General features: G+C 38.8%; 1 protein-coding gene across 3 annotated transcripts in view; it reads left to right on the forward strand.

Annotated features, from left to right (window-relative positions):
- LOC307002874 (transcription initiation factor TFIID subunit 4) overlaps positions 1 to 17,500 on the forward strand; it is a 108,731-nt gene that overhangs the window by 33,939 nt on the left and 57,292 nt on the right. For all 3 annotated transcript variants that reach the window (XM_079620817.1, XM_079620816.1, XM_079620818.1), the window contains 4 exons: positions 4,191 to 4,360; positions 9,354 to 9,484; positions 11,592 to 11,717; positions 16,538 to 16,594. In XM_079620817.1, coding sequence (XP_079476943.1) covers positions 4,191 to 4,360; positions 9,354 to 9,484; positions 11,592 to 11,717; positions 16,538 to 16,594 — 484 coding nt within the window. The remainder of the gene's footprint in view (positions 1 to 4,190; positions 4,361 to 9,353; positions 9,485 to 11,591; positions 11,718 to 16,537; positions 16,595 to 17,500) is intronic.

The raw sequence follows: 17,500 nt of genomic DNA on the forward strand, positions 1-17,500 counted from the left end.
AACTTAGTAGTCTCTACTAGTTTACCGGATGTTACTTTTCCACTTTTATTTAATGTGTGCTCATTGCAAAACAAGCTTCAGTTATGTTTTAAAGTACTTGATATACACTCATTATGGATTTACAGTAAGAACTACAGGTGCAACTCGAAAAGTTTAAATAACATTTTTTTAAACTAATATATTATATAGACTCATTACATGCAAAGTGAGATATTTCAAGGCTTTATTTGTTATAATTTTGATGATTATGGCTTACAGCTTATGAAAACCTTTTCACAATATTTTGAATTTGGAGTGTTCATAAGCTGTAAGCCATAATCATCAAAATTATAACAAATAAAGACTTGAAATATCTCACTTTGCATGTAATGAGTCTATATAATATATTAGTTTCACCTTTTAAGTTGAATTACTGAAATAAATGAACTTTTGCACCATATTCTCATTTTTCCAGTTTCACCTGTATATTATTTGGCTGAAACTATGCTTATGAGAGAGAGACATTGTGGCTCAAATGATACTTGATCTAAATCATGTTCATCTCGTGATCAGCACTATGAGCTGCTACCTGTGTAGGGCGTTTCATTTCAGGGTGAGATGCTCCCTATATAGACTGTGAACAATGAGGCAGCTCGCTAGGGTTTGTAACAGAGCTGTTGTGTGTGTGTGTGTGTGTGTGTGTGTGTGTGTGTGACAGGTCATAGAGTTCACAGTTACGTCTCTCTCTCTCTCTGCTCCGGGCGTCCGCCGCAGGCTCTGATTGATAAACCAATAAATCTTTAGCAGTGTAGCTAATTAAGCTGTCAGGTTTGCTTGTTACTGACGGCCCTGTGCCCGACGGCGTGTTTCGTGACCGTGATGTTTGTGATTGGCTCTCGCACCCTGATCAAACCCAACCACCCGTCGGGTAACACCAGGTCTTTGGGTTTAGTTTAGTTTAGTTTAGTTATATTTTTTTATTTAGAGAAAATAAAATGAGACATAAGAAGAAAGAGAAAACAAACATACAGTATATAGTGCAAAGAAGTTCCACAGCTTTTCAATATATATGAGAAATAAATAAGAATAATATCATTATACATACGTAACATATAGTGTGTATACATACAGTATGTACAGATTTCTTATCAAATGGATTGCTTTAGTGAGTAGGAGAATCTTTTTTAAGCAGATATGGTTGAAAAGAGTATAAAGAAGAACGAAATAAAATAAAAAATATAATAAAATATTGTATATGTAGTATAAATATAGTTTTGTTTAGTTTAGTTACTACTGCAGAGTCCAAATTCGAAAAAATACTAATTTTGTGAATCAAAGTATTATTTATATACTATTATTATAGTATTTATTAATATTTTGAATTAGCTTTTGTTTATGTTTTTATAATTTCAGTTTTTTTTTATTTTGTTACATGCTTTTGTAATTTTTATTATTATTTTTTAAATAATATTAATATCTATATTTCATATTATATTTAAATTTATTTCATTTTAAAGATCTAAATATCTAGCTTTAATTATTTTGTTTGTTTAGTTTAGTATTCAATTTATAGTACTTTAATTTAAATGTATTTATTTCAATTAGTTGCCGTTGCCGATTGTTTATAGTGTTTATATATATATATATTATATATAGGCCTATATATATATATATATATATATATATATATATATATATATATATATATTGTTTTTTGTATTATGTCGTTCCCAATGCATCATGGGATGAGCAGATTGTTCATTCAATGACTTTCAAATACTCTTTGTCTTGAAGATTATTACATTTCAAATACTTTTTTGCTTCAAAAGAATATTTTAATTAGCTTTTTGGTTTTGTTAAAGGCTTAAAACTAATTATTCAATAGTTTTTTGGACATTTTTTAAGAAGAAAATGGCAATGCATATATTTATTTGACACTGGACACTGTTTTGGCGGGAAATATTGTAACTTTTTTTCGTAAAGGGAAGCCGAATGGGACAGATAATTTATGGCGGAAGAAAGATAATAATTCACATGACTTGAAAACTCCTCTCATTCATGTCTCTGGCGTGTGGCGGCAGCTAGGCTAACGTGCTAGCTCAGCGCAGTGCTAATGGCCTCTGTCAGCTCCTGCCGTGGTGTCAGGACTCATATACACCCTGCCCAGCCGGAGCGCACACACACTCACACACACACACTCACTCGGGCACCGGGGGTGGCGTGGACGCGGGTGAAGATGCCAGGGGGTCAGTGTCAGAAACAGAGGTACAGGCGCGGACGTAAATCAGAGTGGAGCTGAGTGAACTTTGACCTCTGTGGCCGGAGCCATGAAGTTTTCAGCAGTGCCTCGGGCGCAGGAAACTCCACTGCTAATGTGCCGTAATTAGGACACTGTTACCAAGGCAACGGGGGAAAGGGAGAGTAATGATTGGGTGAATAAGCTGCCAGTCGCACTGATGGAATGTGTCACGATTGCCTAATAACGTCAACATTACGGTGGAATATTAGTTCTATTATAATATCTATTCATGTTTAGAGTTAGCTTTAATTTCAAATTTTCAGTTTTCATCTTAGTTTGTAATTTTGGTATGTGTTTTTTTGTTCTGTGCTTTATTTTTATTTCAGTTTTACCTTAAGTAATTTTATCCATCCATCCATCCATCCATCCATCCATCCCTCCCTCCATCCATCCATCCATCCATCCATCCATCCATCCATCCATCCATCCATCCATCCATCCATCCTTCCCTCCCCCCATCCATCCATCCCTCCATCCATCCATCCATCCATCCATCCATCCATCCATCCATCCATCCATCCATCCATCCATCCATCCATCCATCCATCCATCCATCCATCCCTCCATCCATCCCTCCATCCATCCATCCCTCCATCCATCCATCCATCCATCCATCCCTCTATCTATCCCTCCCTCCATCCATCCATCCCTCCATCCATCCATCCCTCCCTCCCTCCATCCATCCATCCATCCATCCCTCCATCCCTCCATCCATCCCTCCATCCATCCATCCATCCATCCATCCATCCATCCCTCCCTCCATCCATCCATCCATCCATCCATCCATCCCTCCATCCATCCCTCCATCCATCCATCCATCCATCCATCCATCCATCCATCCATCCATCCCTCCCTCCATCCATCCATCCATCCATCCCTCCATCCATCCATCCCTCCATCCATCCATCCCTCCATCCATCCATCCCTCCATCCATCCATCATGTCACAATGTGGCATATATTTACTTAATTATTTACTGCACATTCCCATTCTGTTCATAATACATGTGATGTACACAGACAGTCGACAAATAACATGTCTGAGAACTTTATTTAATAATTTTGAACAGTATTTGTTTCACATTCATTATTTTATTTATTTATTATTTTATTCTATTGATTTTATTTTATGCTCATTCTCCATAATACATGTGATACAAATATGGGTAGCTGACAAAAAATATAAATGAGCATTTATTTATTTACTTCTTTTTAACTTAATTTATTTATTTACTTCTTTATTTATTTAATTTGTATTTAGTCACATCCACATTCCCATTTTTGTTCGTGATACTCGTGATGCACACGGATAGTCGACAAATATATATATTTTTTGTCTTTTTTTATGTTAATATCTAAAAAAAATATATATATTTAAATAATATAATAATAATAGTTTATTCAACGTCAACATTTTAGGCCCTATCATCAACCAATTTTAGGTTCTGTAACTGACCACTATTACTTTTAAGTTTCCCACCACTACTAACCAGTGTTTTGATTGGTTAATTTTATCCTGCATGAACAACACAAATCAGAATAATACATACAAAAATACTTTTTAAGTAGTTAAAGTAGTTTATCCGTGCGAGTAAACATCAGTGGCTGATTGTCGAATATCAAGTGCTTTGAATATGCATGTATATGTTGATTATAGTCTTCAGTACTGGACTTATTTAGTAAGATTATGCCTGAAAAGGTTTTGGGTTTTAATGTTAATTAAAATAATCATGTATAATATGACTTGCTATTTTTTTTTATTTTTTTTTATTTATATGATATTTGTATTTTTGTAATTGAATTTTTGAATACTGACATGGCACTAAATAAAACACTGAATCTGAATCTTCAGTACTGTATGTAAATAAGGTATTGTGCTGTGAGATCGCACTGATTTTGTTTTGTTATTTCAGAGACGACGATGACATCAACGATGTGGCGTCTATGGCCGGCGTGAACCTCAACGAAGAGAGCGCTCGTATTCTAGCGACCAACTCTGAGCTTGTGGGAACGCAGATCCGCTCCTGTAAAGACGAGGCGTTCCTGCCGACGGGTCTGCTACACCGGCGTATACTGGAGACGGGTACAGTATCTCCACTCTCAACACAACGTTAAAGGCACACTGTGTAGTTTAATATTTTTATTAGCTAAAATCAATGTCTTTATTCATAAATATGTCCTCTGGTGTAAAATTACCTCTGCCAATGATCTGAGTTATCCTCGTAAGCGACGAATTTCTCATCTTTATTTACATGGGACGGGTAAGTCCACGGAGGCGTCCATGTCGTTCCACCATTTTGAAAAACTATAATAGCAGAGAGGGACAAAAAGTATTTTCGCGCTTTCGTTCGGAGCCAGCGCCACGTGACTGAAACCAGCCGAGACGGACACAGAGATCAGAGGCGCTTCACTGTCCCGGCACGGCACGGCACTTCATAATGTAGATAATACCGTATATACCCGAATATAAGACAAGGTTTTTGTCCTAAAAAGAGGCTGAAAATGGGGGGTCGTCTTATATTCGCGATATAGACAAAATCACGGGGGAAAGGGAGAAAGAACAACGGAATTAATATGAAATAGCGACTGAAACGCGACCCATTGAGACAAAACCAGCTTTCCCTTCCAAGATGTTAATCTGCAAATAAATCCTGATAAATGAGCCGTCGTCTGATGAAATCAAATACACATAAGATAAAAACAACATCTGTGCTGTGATTTCGGCTATACTTGCATGTAAAATTAGAGAAGCAACATAATATCTGTGTTTAACTGAATTAAAATGCTGCTGCCGCGCGAGACGCAGAGCGAGCGAGCGAGAGAGAGAGAGAGAGAGAGAGAGAGAGAGAGAGAGAGAGATTTAAAAAAATATATTTTCTGTTGAAAACCAGATTTTTTCTACAAATCTTATATTCAGGGTCATCTTATATTCGGGTATATACGGTACTTATGCAGAGCCACAGGAGAAGCTTTTTACAGTCTGTGATTCACTGTAACATTCGTTTGTTCGTTGTGTGTCAAGATGCAGTTAGTTTGAAATAACGAACCTCATCACCCGAAAGAAAACTCGATTGGAAGACATGTTGTCATCGCTTCTTGCTATATAACGGCTACCGTAGTTGCAACACGCATTTGTAAAAGCGAGGCGCTAGAGAGCACTATTCGTTTAAATGCAAAATACAATTTCACCGCTAGATGGGAGAAACTCCTACACAGTGCAGCTTTAATGCATCAGATGTTCACACTGCTAGATATATGTTTAGAAGAGTCTCACTAGGACACACAAACCCGTCTCATTGTTCCGGGATGATATGGAGTTAAAAAGCCTGGAGCTTGTAAACGTTTTCTGTTCTTGTAAATGTAGGCCAGTCCACGGTCGCTTTGGGCCACCAGGAGTGTGTGTCCTTATTGTTCCACCAAACTCTTGCTAAATCTGAATTTTTATTGTTGTCCCCAGTAGAAACACGTTTTTACTAATGCTGGGCAACAATTAATCGCATCCAAAAATAAAAGTTTGTGTTTACGTAATATATGTGTGTGTGCTGTGTATAATTATTTTGTACATATAAATACACACACGTGCATGTACAGGTAAAACTGGAAAAATTAGAATATGGTGCAAAAGTTCATATATTTCAGTAATTCAACTTAAAAGATGAAACTAATATATTATATAGACTCATTACATGCAAAGTGAGATATTTCAAGCCTTTATTTGTTATAATTGTGATGATTATGGCTTACAGCTTATGAAAACCTTTTCACAATATTCTAATTTTGAATTTGGGGTTTTCATAAGCTGTAAACCATAATCATCAAAATTATGACAAATAAAGGCTTGAAATATCTCACTTTGCATGTAATGAGTCTATATAATATATTAGTTTCACCTTTTAAGTTGAATTACTGAAATATATGAACTTTTGCACCATATTCAAAAAATTATTTTCGAGTTTCACCTGTATATTTAAGAAAAATATAAATATCAAAATATAAATATATACATGCAAATATTTCTTAAAATATTTTAAAAGTATAAAGTATTTATATATACAAAATAATTATACACAGTACACACACACATATATTATGTGCCGGTAAACACACACTTTTATTTTGGATGCGATTAATTGTTGCCCTGCACTAGTTTTTACATTTGTGGTTTTGCATCTTTTCAACTGGATCTGGAACCGTTCTCACTGGTTAAAGAGGTCATAACATGGAAAAGTGGTTCGATTACCACGGAAAAATGTGCGACTCATCCTTCTGTGTTTGTGTGTGTAAATAAGAAAAAGAGCAGCGTTGCAAAAGCCACTTGTGATGAAAGCTGAATGTTTGTCTGCCTAGATTTGCATCGTATCCGCATATCTGTCAACATGTTTATTTAACCCGGAACATTCCTCAACAAAAGCTGGAATATACACTACCATTCAAACGTTTTGAGTTTTTTTAAGAAAGAAAGTAATACTTTTAGTCATCAAGAATGCATTAAATTGGTCAAAAGTGACAGTAAAGACATTTATATAATGCTAAAAATCTTTCTTATCAGAGGACAGAAATATGAATCAGCACAACTGTTTTTAACAGTGATAATAATCATAAATGTTTCTCTAGGATCAAATCATCATATTATACTGATTTCTGAAGGATCATGTGACACTGAAGACTGGAGTAATGATGCTGTTTTGATCACAGGAATAAATTACACTTTACTATATATTACAATAGAATTTTTTTTTAATATTTCACAATTTTTACTGTATTGATCAAATTAACTTTTTTTCATTCTTATATCGTGCGTTCAGGTGAATTGCTCCCAGACACGTAATTTAAAACGGCCTCGTTCACTCGTGATTCTCCGTGTGTGATTTGCTTTGTATAGTTTACAAATACTACGGCATCTCAGATGAGTCAAGCTAATTTACTGCTAAACGAAGAACGATTTCTCTCACAAAATGCACCATTTTCAGACTAGAATCTTATGAAGGACGTAGAAAGTTCTTTCCTCACAAACTAGTTTAAACTAGCACTTGTTCTCTCACCCTCGTGTTCGCTACACATTAGATCTCTCAGCTTAGCGTCAGAAGCCCTAGGGTTTCTGTTTTACCGCGCGTTAGCGTTGGCATCGAGCTGTCGCTGGGAGAAGCGTGTAATTCTTCTCAAAGGTGCAGGAGTGTGTGTAGGAGGACGAGGCGCCCCCTGCTGGGCCGGGCCGGGCCGGTGCGGTGTCGATGATGGGCTGCTGGAGAACTCTTAGGTGACAGCAAACCAAGGGAGGCACAAATCCTGCCAGCTCGGCTCAATCTGAGAGAAATGCACACACAACTCAATGCACACAAACACCCGATTCACCCTCGTACACAAAGATCTTTCCTAAGCAGTTATCATGTCTTTTACCTTTACTCAACATGAAATGCATGCTTTGTGTGTGCATTCCTGCTCAATCAGTAGAGCATGATGCTTGCAACACCAAGGTCATGGGTTCGATTGCCCGGGAATGCATGAACTAATACAACAATTCATACCTTGAATGCAATGCAAGTCGCTTTGAATAAAAGCATCTGCCAAATGCATCAGTGTAAATATAGTTCATGCATATCACCTTGAGAGGACCAGATGAAGACTGCAGCTCTGTCTGTGCAGATCTCTGGTTCCAGGTGTCTCATGTAACCCGCATCAGATCAGAGTAATTGCACTGACTGAAGCCTGTCTCTTCTGATAGATTGTTTATAAGTGACGAGGAGGAAAAGTTGGCGCTTCTAAAGTCTAATTTTAAAACACGGGTAAACCTGCATTCAGAGATTTGCCAAAGATTTTATCCTCTGCAAAACTAGCTTGTTATTGTCTCCCCCCGGACTGAATAGAAATTCCTCAGTTCATCTAAATCATCGAAGTGTTTTTTTTTTTTAAAGAGCCGTAGCCTTAAGAAACTCCTCATGTTTTGACATTCCTAAGATTTCTTTTTTACTTGTTCCCTTGTAAGATCTCGTTCGGAGTCATTAAGGACACTCTCGGCACGTTTAGCGGCCGATTTAAATAATTGGTGTGATTTTCTTAAAATAATAGTGGAAGTAGAACTTATGTTAATAGCAAATTAAAGACGGGGATGTTGTAGATAGAAGCGCTGTGAAGGTTTGCAGCGTTCTTTTAAAACTCCAGCGCTAATTATCCTTTAAAGTAAAAGTGGTAAACTCACGTGAAAGAGCCGTTTTTCTTTTCCCATTATCTCTTTTTCATAGGAAGTCGATCTCAAATGTTTCTCCTCAGTAGCAGTCAGATGAAATCGAGACATTTGCTCTTGTTTCTCAGATGCTCCTCATGATAAAACGACACTCGTAATTTCTTATTTTTCTCAAAAATGTCACAGACTGCTCAGATTTGCCAATATCCCAATAAGATCTCAATAGATTCCTCCAATATCAAATGATCTGTGCTGCTATTTTACAGCTCTATATATTTAGTGTAAGACAATTATTGACTTTGATTTTGACTTTGATTTTGATTTAAAAGGGACCATGTGCAATTAAAAACATAAATGTAAACATTTGATGCATTACACCAGAGTTAGCCTTAGGCTAATTTACATCTGCAGTCCCCGTGTACAAATAAATACAAATACATACAGCACAGGTTAAAATATCAACATTATTCAAGAATATGTGGCATATCAAACATAAGACATCAAACATTGTTCAAGAGCATATATTGTGTCTGTATAAGAAGTTTTAGGAGAAACAACTGGTGCTTGTTTAAGTCTTCTGGGTGGTTGGATCAGGTTAGTTGACCTTCCAAACCACAGAGGCTCATCCAAACTATTTTTTCTGAAATTGCAGGAAATCAGGTTTGCAAATGAGTCACAGAAGCTGCAAAACTACCTCAGCATATTTGTGTTTTAAACGCAGGTCGTGTCAGTTCACCATAACAAACCTTTATTTTCTCAACACACATTGGAGCTTTTTATTGTGGAGGATTTATAAGATAGGACAGATGTAATTTTCTCTCGTTGGACTGGAAACATCTGTGCGGTGATGTGTTTTGTTTGATTATTGATATTTTCTGCATTTTTCTTGTTTCAGCAAAGAAGTTTGGAGTGACGGACGTCCCGCTGGAGGCTGTGAGCTTCATTTCTCACGCCACCCAGTCCAGATTACGAACAGTGCTGGAGAAAGTGTCCTCCATCGCCCAGAACAGAATGGACTCGTGTAAGGTACGAGACGGGATCAGTGTGCAAGAGAGGCTTTTATTTATATATGTATTCTGTTGCTGTAAATAGTTTTCCTACAAATGACACAAACATTATTTTAGTGTCACAAACACACATTGTTTCATTCATCTGCTCACAGCAAAAACTAATTCAAACATTTACAGGAAAATAATTTGCCTTTCAACACTTAAAATATCTGGAGAGAAACAATGATTTATTTAGAAACACAACATTAGTCATGCATTGGGTATTTATTTGTCTGGTTGCTTGTGAATGCAATGCCCTTACAACCACTGGAACACACTATCAGCTCCCTAGTGATGCCTTAGCAACGCCCTATCAACCACATTGAATACACTAGCAACCACATAGCAACACCCCAGCAAACACCCAGAATGCCCAATAAAGCATCTTAAACACTGTAGAAACCACATAGCAATCCCCTAACAACCACTGGAACACACTAGCAGCTCCCTGGTGATGCCTTAGCAACTCCCTAGCAACCACCTTGAATACACTAGTGACCACCACATGGTAACACCTAAGCAACCACACATAATGCCATATAAACTATCTTGAACACTGTAGAAACCCCATAGCAATGCCCTAACAACCACTGGAACACTTTAGCAGCTCCCTAGTGATGCCTTAGCAACACCCTATCAACCACCTTGAATACACTAGCAACCACATAGCAACACCTAAGCAACCACACAGAATGCCATATAAACCATCTTGAACACTGTAGAAACCACCCAGCAATGCCCTAACAACCACTGAAAAACTCTAGCAGCTCCCTAGTGATGCCTTAGCAACACCCTATCAACCACCTTGAATACACTAGCAACCACATAGCAACACCTAAGCAACCACACAGAATGCCATATAAACCATCTTGAACACTGTAGAAACCACCCAGCAATGCCCTAACAACCACTGGAACACAGCTCCCTAGTGATGCCCTAGCAACGCCTTAGCAACCACCTTGAATACACTAGCAATGCGCTAACAACCATACAGAGCTCTTTGCCAGTATTAGGGATGTGACGGTGAGGTGAAGCCTAAATTCAATCTGTTCATCATATAAAGCGATCGAGTCTCTTCAGAAAATTTTGACTAAACAGCTCAATTCATATTCATATGGATTCGTTTTACGATCTCTTTATGAAATTTTTGAAGCGTCAAAGTGGTAGTTGCGTAGCTGTTAGTGGAGGGACAGAAAGCTCTCCATTATAAATAAAACGATCTTCATTTGTGTTCCGAAGGTGTTCTGAACGACACGAGAATGAATAATTATTGACAGTATTGTCACACACACACACACACACACACACACACACACACACACACACACACACACACACACACACACACACACACACACACACACACACACACACACACACACACACACACACACACACACACACACACACACACACACACTCGTATTGTAAAGTGCTGCTGAAATACTGCTGTTAAAGTGGAAACTTTTGGGCACATAAATGACAAAGACACAGAAGCATCCAGGTAAACAATTCAATATTCAAACCCACAGCCACAGTCCGACTCGAGCGCGGCGCGTTAGCGGGAGCCCTAGACGAACAAAACAAACCCACAAAGGAGGAAGAGCAGGTGGAGCGCTTTAAACGCTGTTTATTTGTGTACATGGCGAGTAGTTCAGCGGAGAGGAGCGCTGTCACGGACGCACGTTTTGTTTTCTTGTTTTTCTGTTTGGTGTGTGTTGTGGCTTTTTGTTTGCGTCTGCCGCTGGTTTATAAATGAGCCGTGTGTTGACATCAGCAAAAAACAAGATCGTCCTGACTTCATAGCCAACAAAGGACAGGAGAGACGGAGCCAGGGATGAGAGGAGAGACGAGCTCGTCAGAAAATGAAAAGAAGCAGGAAGTGCACGAAACAATCGAGGTCGCATTCTGAAGTAAACATGTTTTTTGCGTTAACCCCATAAACTTCCGTCTCACCTGCTTAAGAAGAAGGTTTTCATCAGCATTGAGTCATAATAAACACTCATTAATAAGTTAAAATGTGTTTACGAGTACTAGAAGTCCTCCTGAGCTCTTTCTCTGTGTGTGTGTGTGTGTGTGTTCAGGAAGACGAGGGGTACGAGCAGTCGTCTGATGTGCGTTCGCAGCTCAAGTTTTTCGAGCAGTTGGAGCGGATGGAGAAGCAGAGGAAAGATGAGCGAGAGCGAGAGATTCTCCTCCGAGCAGCGAAGGTAATCTCTCAGATCCGCGCGCGGGGAACGCTAATGATGGAGAAGTGCAGGAATCCTTCTCTCAGCTGCAGACCGGACTAATAAACCAGATCACACACGCTTATTAGCTTTACAGTGATTACATCGGGAGAAAACCACACTCGCTTGTGTCAGTTCTGTATTAAACAACAACCAATATGATTTCTTCCAGATATTATTGAACTTCAGAAACGCAGTGCTTTGTCTCTCATCTTAAACATCAGGGTTTCCCAAACTGGGGTGAAAAGTTAGAAAAGTTAGTAATGATTTGAATCATAAACATGTCAAATTAAAATAAAACACAAGGAATGTGTTTTACCTGCATGTCATGTGACCGTTAACCGACATGAACATGCAAATGTGTCGATAAATTATTGAAATATTAACTTAAACTCTTCAAGTAAATATGTTAGATCATATTTAGGGTTTGGCTGAAAAACAAAGTTTTGGATATTAGAATTAAATAATTAGATATTAGGTTTTCATAAAACACCAACCAACAAGATTTGTGAGTATCATTCCAGATATTTTGTTTGGGTCATAAGTAAAAGTCGGAAAATCATTTTAATTGATTTGTCACTCTTGATGTAAATGGACCATAAAATAAAACCATAAAAACATTTCCATTACTTGAAATAAAAAATAAGTAAACAAAATTGACGGGATCTCAGCTGGAGAAGCGCAGGAATCATTCACCTTGCTGCAAACTGGACTAATAAACCAGTGAGATCACACACGCTTATTAGCTTTAAAGTGATTACATCGGAAGAAAACCATATTGTCAGTTCTGTATTAAACAACAACCAACAAGATTTTTGAGTATCATTCCAGATATTTAGCATTAAATCAAGTATATTTGCCATTATCAGACGCCTGAGTTTTTGCAGTAAATGATCTGCAGGAAAGCAGTGCGATTCACTTCGGTTCCGGTGTGAGAATGTTTCTTCTGTTTTGGGTCATAAGTAAAAGTTGGAAATTTATCTGGGATTTTCATTGCTTGAAAATCTTGATGTAAATAGACCTTTATAAAATTAAAACCATAAAAAAAAATCCGTTACTTGAAATAAAAAATAAGAAATAAAATAAAATATGAAAAAACATAAACTTATTTCATTTCATCTAGTTTCCAAAGCAACATTTCTCATTTTCATTTAGTTGAACTTGATGTACTAAAATAACTCAGAAATAAAAATGACTACAGAACTGTAATATCTGTGTAAGTCGTTCATAAAAACTTTTTTGCATTGTTGCATTAATTTTTGCCATTTTTAAGATATCAAGTTACAATAATGAAACTAGGCAATTTACACACAGATGTTTTTATTTACACAGAAACACTTATGAACGAGGCTCAGTATATGCACTGAAAGAGCTCATCATGATCAGACATCATCCCACAACTTGTCTGAGGATGTTTAAAGAAAGTTTATATTTGAGAGTGTGTGTGTGTGTGTGATCCTGATAACCCCCGACGACGGAGTTTCCAATTAAAGATGCGATTGCGTTCCCCTTTCCCGTCGCCCGCGGCAACGCAGTGAAATAGTTCGGCTCGTTTCCATCATTAATTCATTCACTCAGAGACGATGACCCGCCGTAAAGACCCCCTCGCCTCCCGTCGGCCTAATGCCGTTATTATGCGAGATTATATTTCCGCTGGCCAGCCAGAACGACACAGTTTAGCTCAGATGTGAGTGTGAATGGCCACGCCGACCTCCGTGACTTTGTTCCGGGACGTTATGCAAGCTGAAGTCTCACGGTTTGAACTCCGCTGAAGCTTAAAATGCGATCAGGGAAACATGGTGTGTGTTTTCAGCTCTGCATCGTAAACGTGTCATTGCCACTGTAGTCTGGAAACTGAATGAATCAGGAAGGTCCCATTCGTTAACATTAGTTTATTACACTAGTGACACTATTAGAAGAAAAGGTTCCATTTAGAACCTTAAGGGTTCCGGCCGGAATGTGTATATAGAACCTTTTACCGGTTCCATTATGGGGTCAATTTATGGATTTAGTGTTAATGAATCAAACAGTTTATAAACACACTTCATCACTAGAAAATTGTAAATAAATAACCCATTAAACATGAGAGTGTTATGCAATTATTTAAGAAATTTCTCCTTCTATAGAACCTTTTTGGCATAAAGAGTTCTTTAAAATTGAGTCATGAACTCTAGGGTGAACAATACTTTATTGTCATTTAAAATCAAAAGTTGTATCTGTTAATGCACTGTGAATTGTTTTTCTATAGACAGAAACAAAGATGAATAAATGTTATAAAAATATATTGCTCATTTCTAGTTCATGCATTAACTGATGTTAACAAATGAGACTTTAGTGTAAAGTTTGGGCAGTGAATGCATATTGACTGATAGAATAACTCATGTTTTTCCGTGGGAACAGAAGCGCTAATCGGCTCTGATTCGTGTGTGTCCTTGTGTTCTCGCTGTGCGTCTTTAAGCTCAGCGTGATTTGACCCCTTAAACATGAACCTACTAAAATAAATCTCATCGTCCATTTCAAATATGACTGAAGTCTTCAGGGACGAGCACGAGGGCCAGGGGCCAAACGCATTACTCTCAGCCGAGATAGCGACCAGTACGTGAACCGCCTGATATATTTAAAACCAATTAGCAGCGAGGAAGGGCAGAGTGTGTGCCGCCCCTCTCCTGCAGAGAGAGAGAGAGAGAGAGAGAGAGAGAGAGAGAGAGAGAGAGAGTTAGGAGACATCCTCATGGGGCAATTAAAAAAAGACTGGAGACCTAAACACAAAGCCCTCAGGATCACACACACACACACACACACACACACACACACACACACACACACACACACACACACACACACACACACACACACACACACACACACACACCTCACACACCCCTCTCTCGCGCTCTTTAAGAGACAAAATGAGAGTAAAATCACACAAGGCCACGATTAAATGCTTCAGCAGAGAGATTTACCCTCTCTGACCACACACACACACTCACATGCACATACTCACACACACATTCACACACACTCTCAAACTCACATTTTTAGACACATATACACTCACACTCTACACACACACACACACACACACACACGTTCTCACACACACACACACACTAACACACTAACACACACATGCGCGCTAACAAACACACACATATTTTACGTATTTTTACAAGTTTGCATCACCCTGGTTCTCTCATAGGATTTTTCCATTGGTTTTTGGAACATTTTGCTAACATTCCCATTAATCTGAAGACGTTATTTCTGAATGTTCTCTGAACGTTTAAAACGTAACTAATTTACTGTAAATGTGTTCTTTCTGATAAAAATTTATTAAAATGATTGATAAAAATGTGCTAAAAAAATCCAGGTTTGCTGTGCTTGTTTGTGGGACTGCACAATTTGGCCAACATTTTGTGATTATGTAATAATATGGCTATAAAATAATAATAAATTATATTATTATTATTATTTCTAAATAAAAATATAAAAAAGACTCAATTAAAACAAAAAACAATTTTATTTCACTATAAAATAAAAAATATTTAAGAAAAATAACATAATATTAATAATAATTTTATTGGTTTTCTTAATTTCTTAATTTTCAGACATTAAACTATCAAACAAGTCATTTTATTTGGACTGAAAAACACAGGGATTCCTTAAAGCGTGTTCAGAAACGCTTCTCATTACAAGTTTGTGAAGATGATTGGCTCATGTTGCGTTTCCAAATGCATGTTAAAGCGACACACACTCATCTACTGTGAACGAGACACTGAAAACACCGGATCATGAGATGCTCACGTGTGAGATAATAGTGCCACGCTTCACTCGGAAACACGCAGCGCATATATTTATTGCGTCACGTCGCGTGTAGTTAGGACACGGTGTAAGGGTGTGTTACACTCACACACACACTCTCTCTCTCTCTCTCTCTCTCTCACACACACACACACACACACACACACACACACACACACACACACACACACACACACACACACACACACACACACACACACACACACACACACACACACACACTCACTCACTCACTCACTCACTCACTCACTCACTCACTCACTCACTCACTCACTCACTCACTCACTCACTCACTCACTCACTCACTCACTCTCTCTCTCTCTCACACACACACACACACACACTCTCTCTCTCTCTCTCTCTCTCTCTCTCTCTCTCTCACACACACACACACACACACACACACACACACACACACACACACACACACACACACACACACTCACTCTCTCTCTCTCTCTCTCTCACACACACACACACACACACACACACACACACACACACACACACACACACACACACACTCTCTCTCTCTCTCTCTCTCTCTCTCTCTCTCTCTCTCACACACACACACACACACTGATGAGTGTTAGCTGAAGCTGCATTTATAACTTGTGTCTTTTGATTAGTTGTTGCCTGCGGTGTTGTGTATGTGTGTGTGTCGGCAGTGTTTGGAGGGCACAGCCTGCGGGCGTAGAATCAGTCACCGCTGAACACACACACACACACACACACACACACACACACACACACACACACACACACACACACACACACACACACACTGTCCTTGACACATCAGATCTGCCCTCGTTTGTCCGCAACTATTTTAGTGCGCAGATGAGTTGAGATCCCGACACGCTCACCTGCCCGTCTCTCTCTCTCTCTCTCCATCGTTTCTTCTGTCGTTCATTCTCTCTCTCTCTCTCTCTCTCTCTCTCTCTCTCTCTCTCTCTCTCTCTCTCTCTCTCTCTCTCTCCCAGAGTCGCTCGCGGCAAGAAGATCCAGAACAAGCCCGTCTGAAGCAGAAAGCAAAGGAGGTGAGGCTTCCATCATTACCACTGACATTTCAAGGCTCCGGCAGATGAATTTTTTATGCTGTGCTACATATGTAATGCCATTTAAAGTCTGACTCTGGGAAAAAAAAGAAGAAAGTTTGAGGAATTATTTTCATTGATTGATGTCCTGTGAAAAAATGAGCGTTTTCCTCTTTTCTCCAGCGCTGAGCTGATATTTAGGGGAATGTGCGGTGCTTTTATCCGGGGCGGAATGGGAGATCTGATTGGAGATGAAGTCAGAGTTTCCCCGTTTGACGGATAATTTGCCGAGGCCATTAGCATCATAAAGGCGCTCTCGTCTGCTCTTGCAGAAAGGGGGACAATTAGAAACTGTTACCGCGATATGAGGCACAAATTGCTTGCTTGTGTTTCTCACGCATTGATTTGTATTTTTCACGCTGCCAATTAAGAAATAGTTCTGTTCTTGATTCCCGGCAGACTAAATGACCCGCTGAACACATGAGCTGTGTGTGTGTGTGTGTGTGTGTGTGTGTGTGTGTGTGTGTGTGTGTGTGTGTGAGAGAGACATCTGAAGAATCAAACCGTTCTGGATGAGCAGGCGATGTTTCACTCAGGTGTCTATCCATCCATCCATCCATCCATCCATCCATCCTTCCATCCATCCATCCATCCATCCATCCATCCATCCATCCATCCATCCTTCCATCCATCCATCCATCCATCCATCCATCCATCCATCCTTCCTTACATCCATCCATCCATCCTTCCATCCATCCATCCATCCATCTTTCCATCCATCCATCTTTCCATCCATCCATCCATCCATCTTTCCATCCATCCATCCATCCATCCATCCATTATCCATCCATCCATCCATCCATCATCCATCCATCCATCCATCATCCATCCATCATCCATCCATCCATC

The sequence above is a fragment of the Phoxinus phoxinus genome, assembly GCF_949152265.1.
Source record: "Phoxinus phoxinus genome assembly, chromosome: 8".
Lineage (NCBI taxonomy): Eukaryota > Metazoa > Chordata > Actinopteri > Cypriniformes > Leuciscidae > Phoxinus > Phoxinus phoxinus.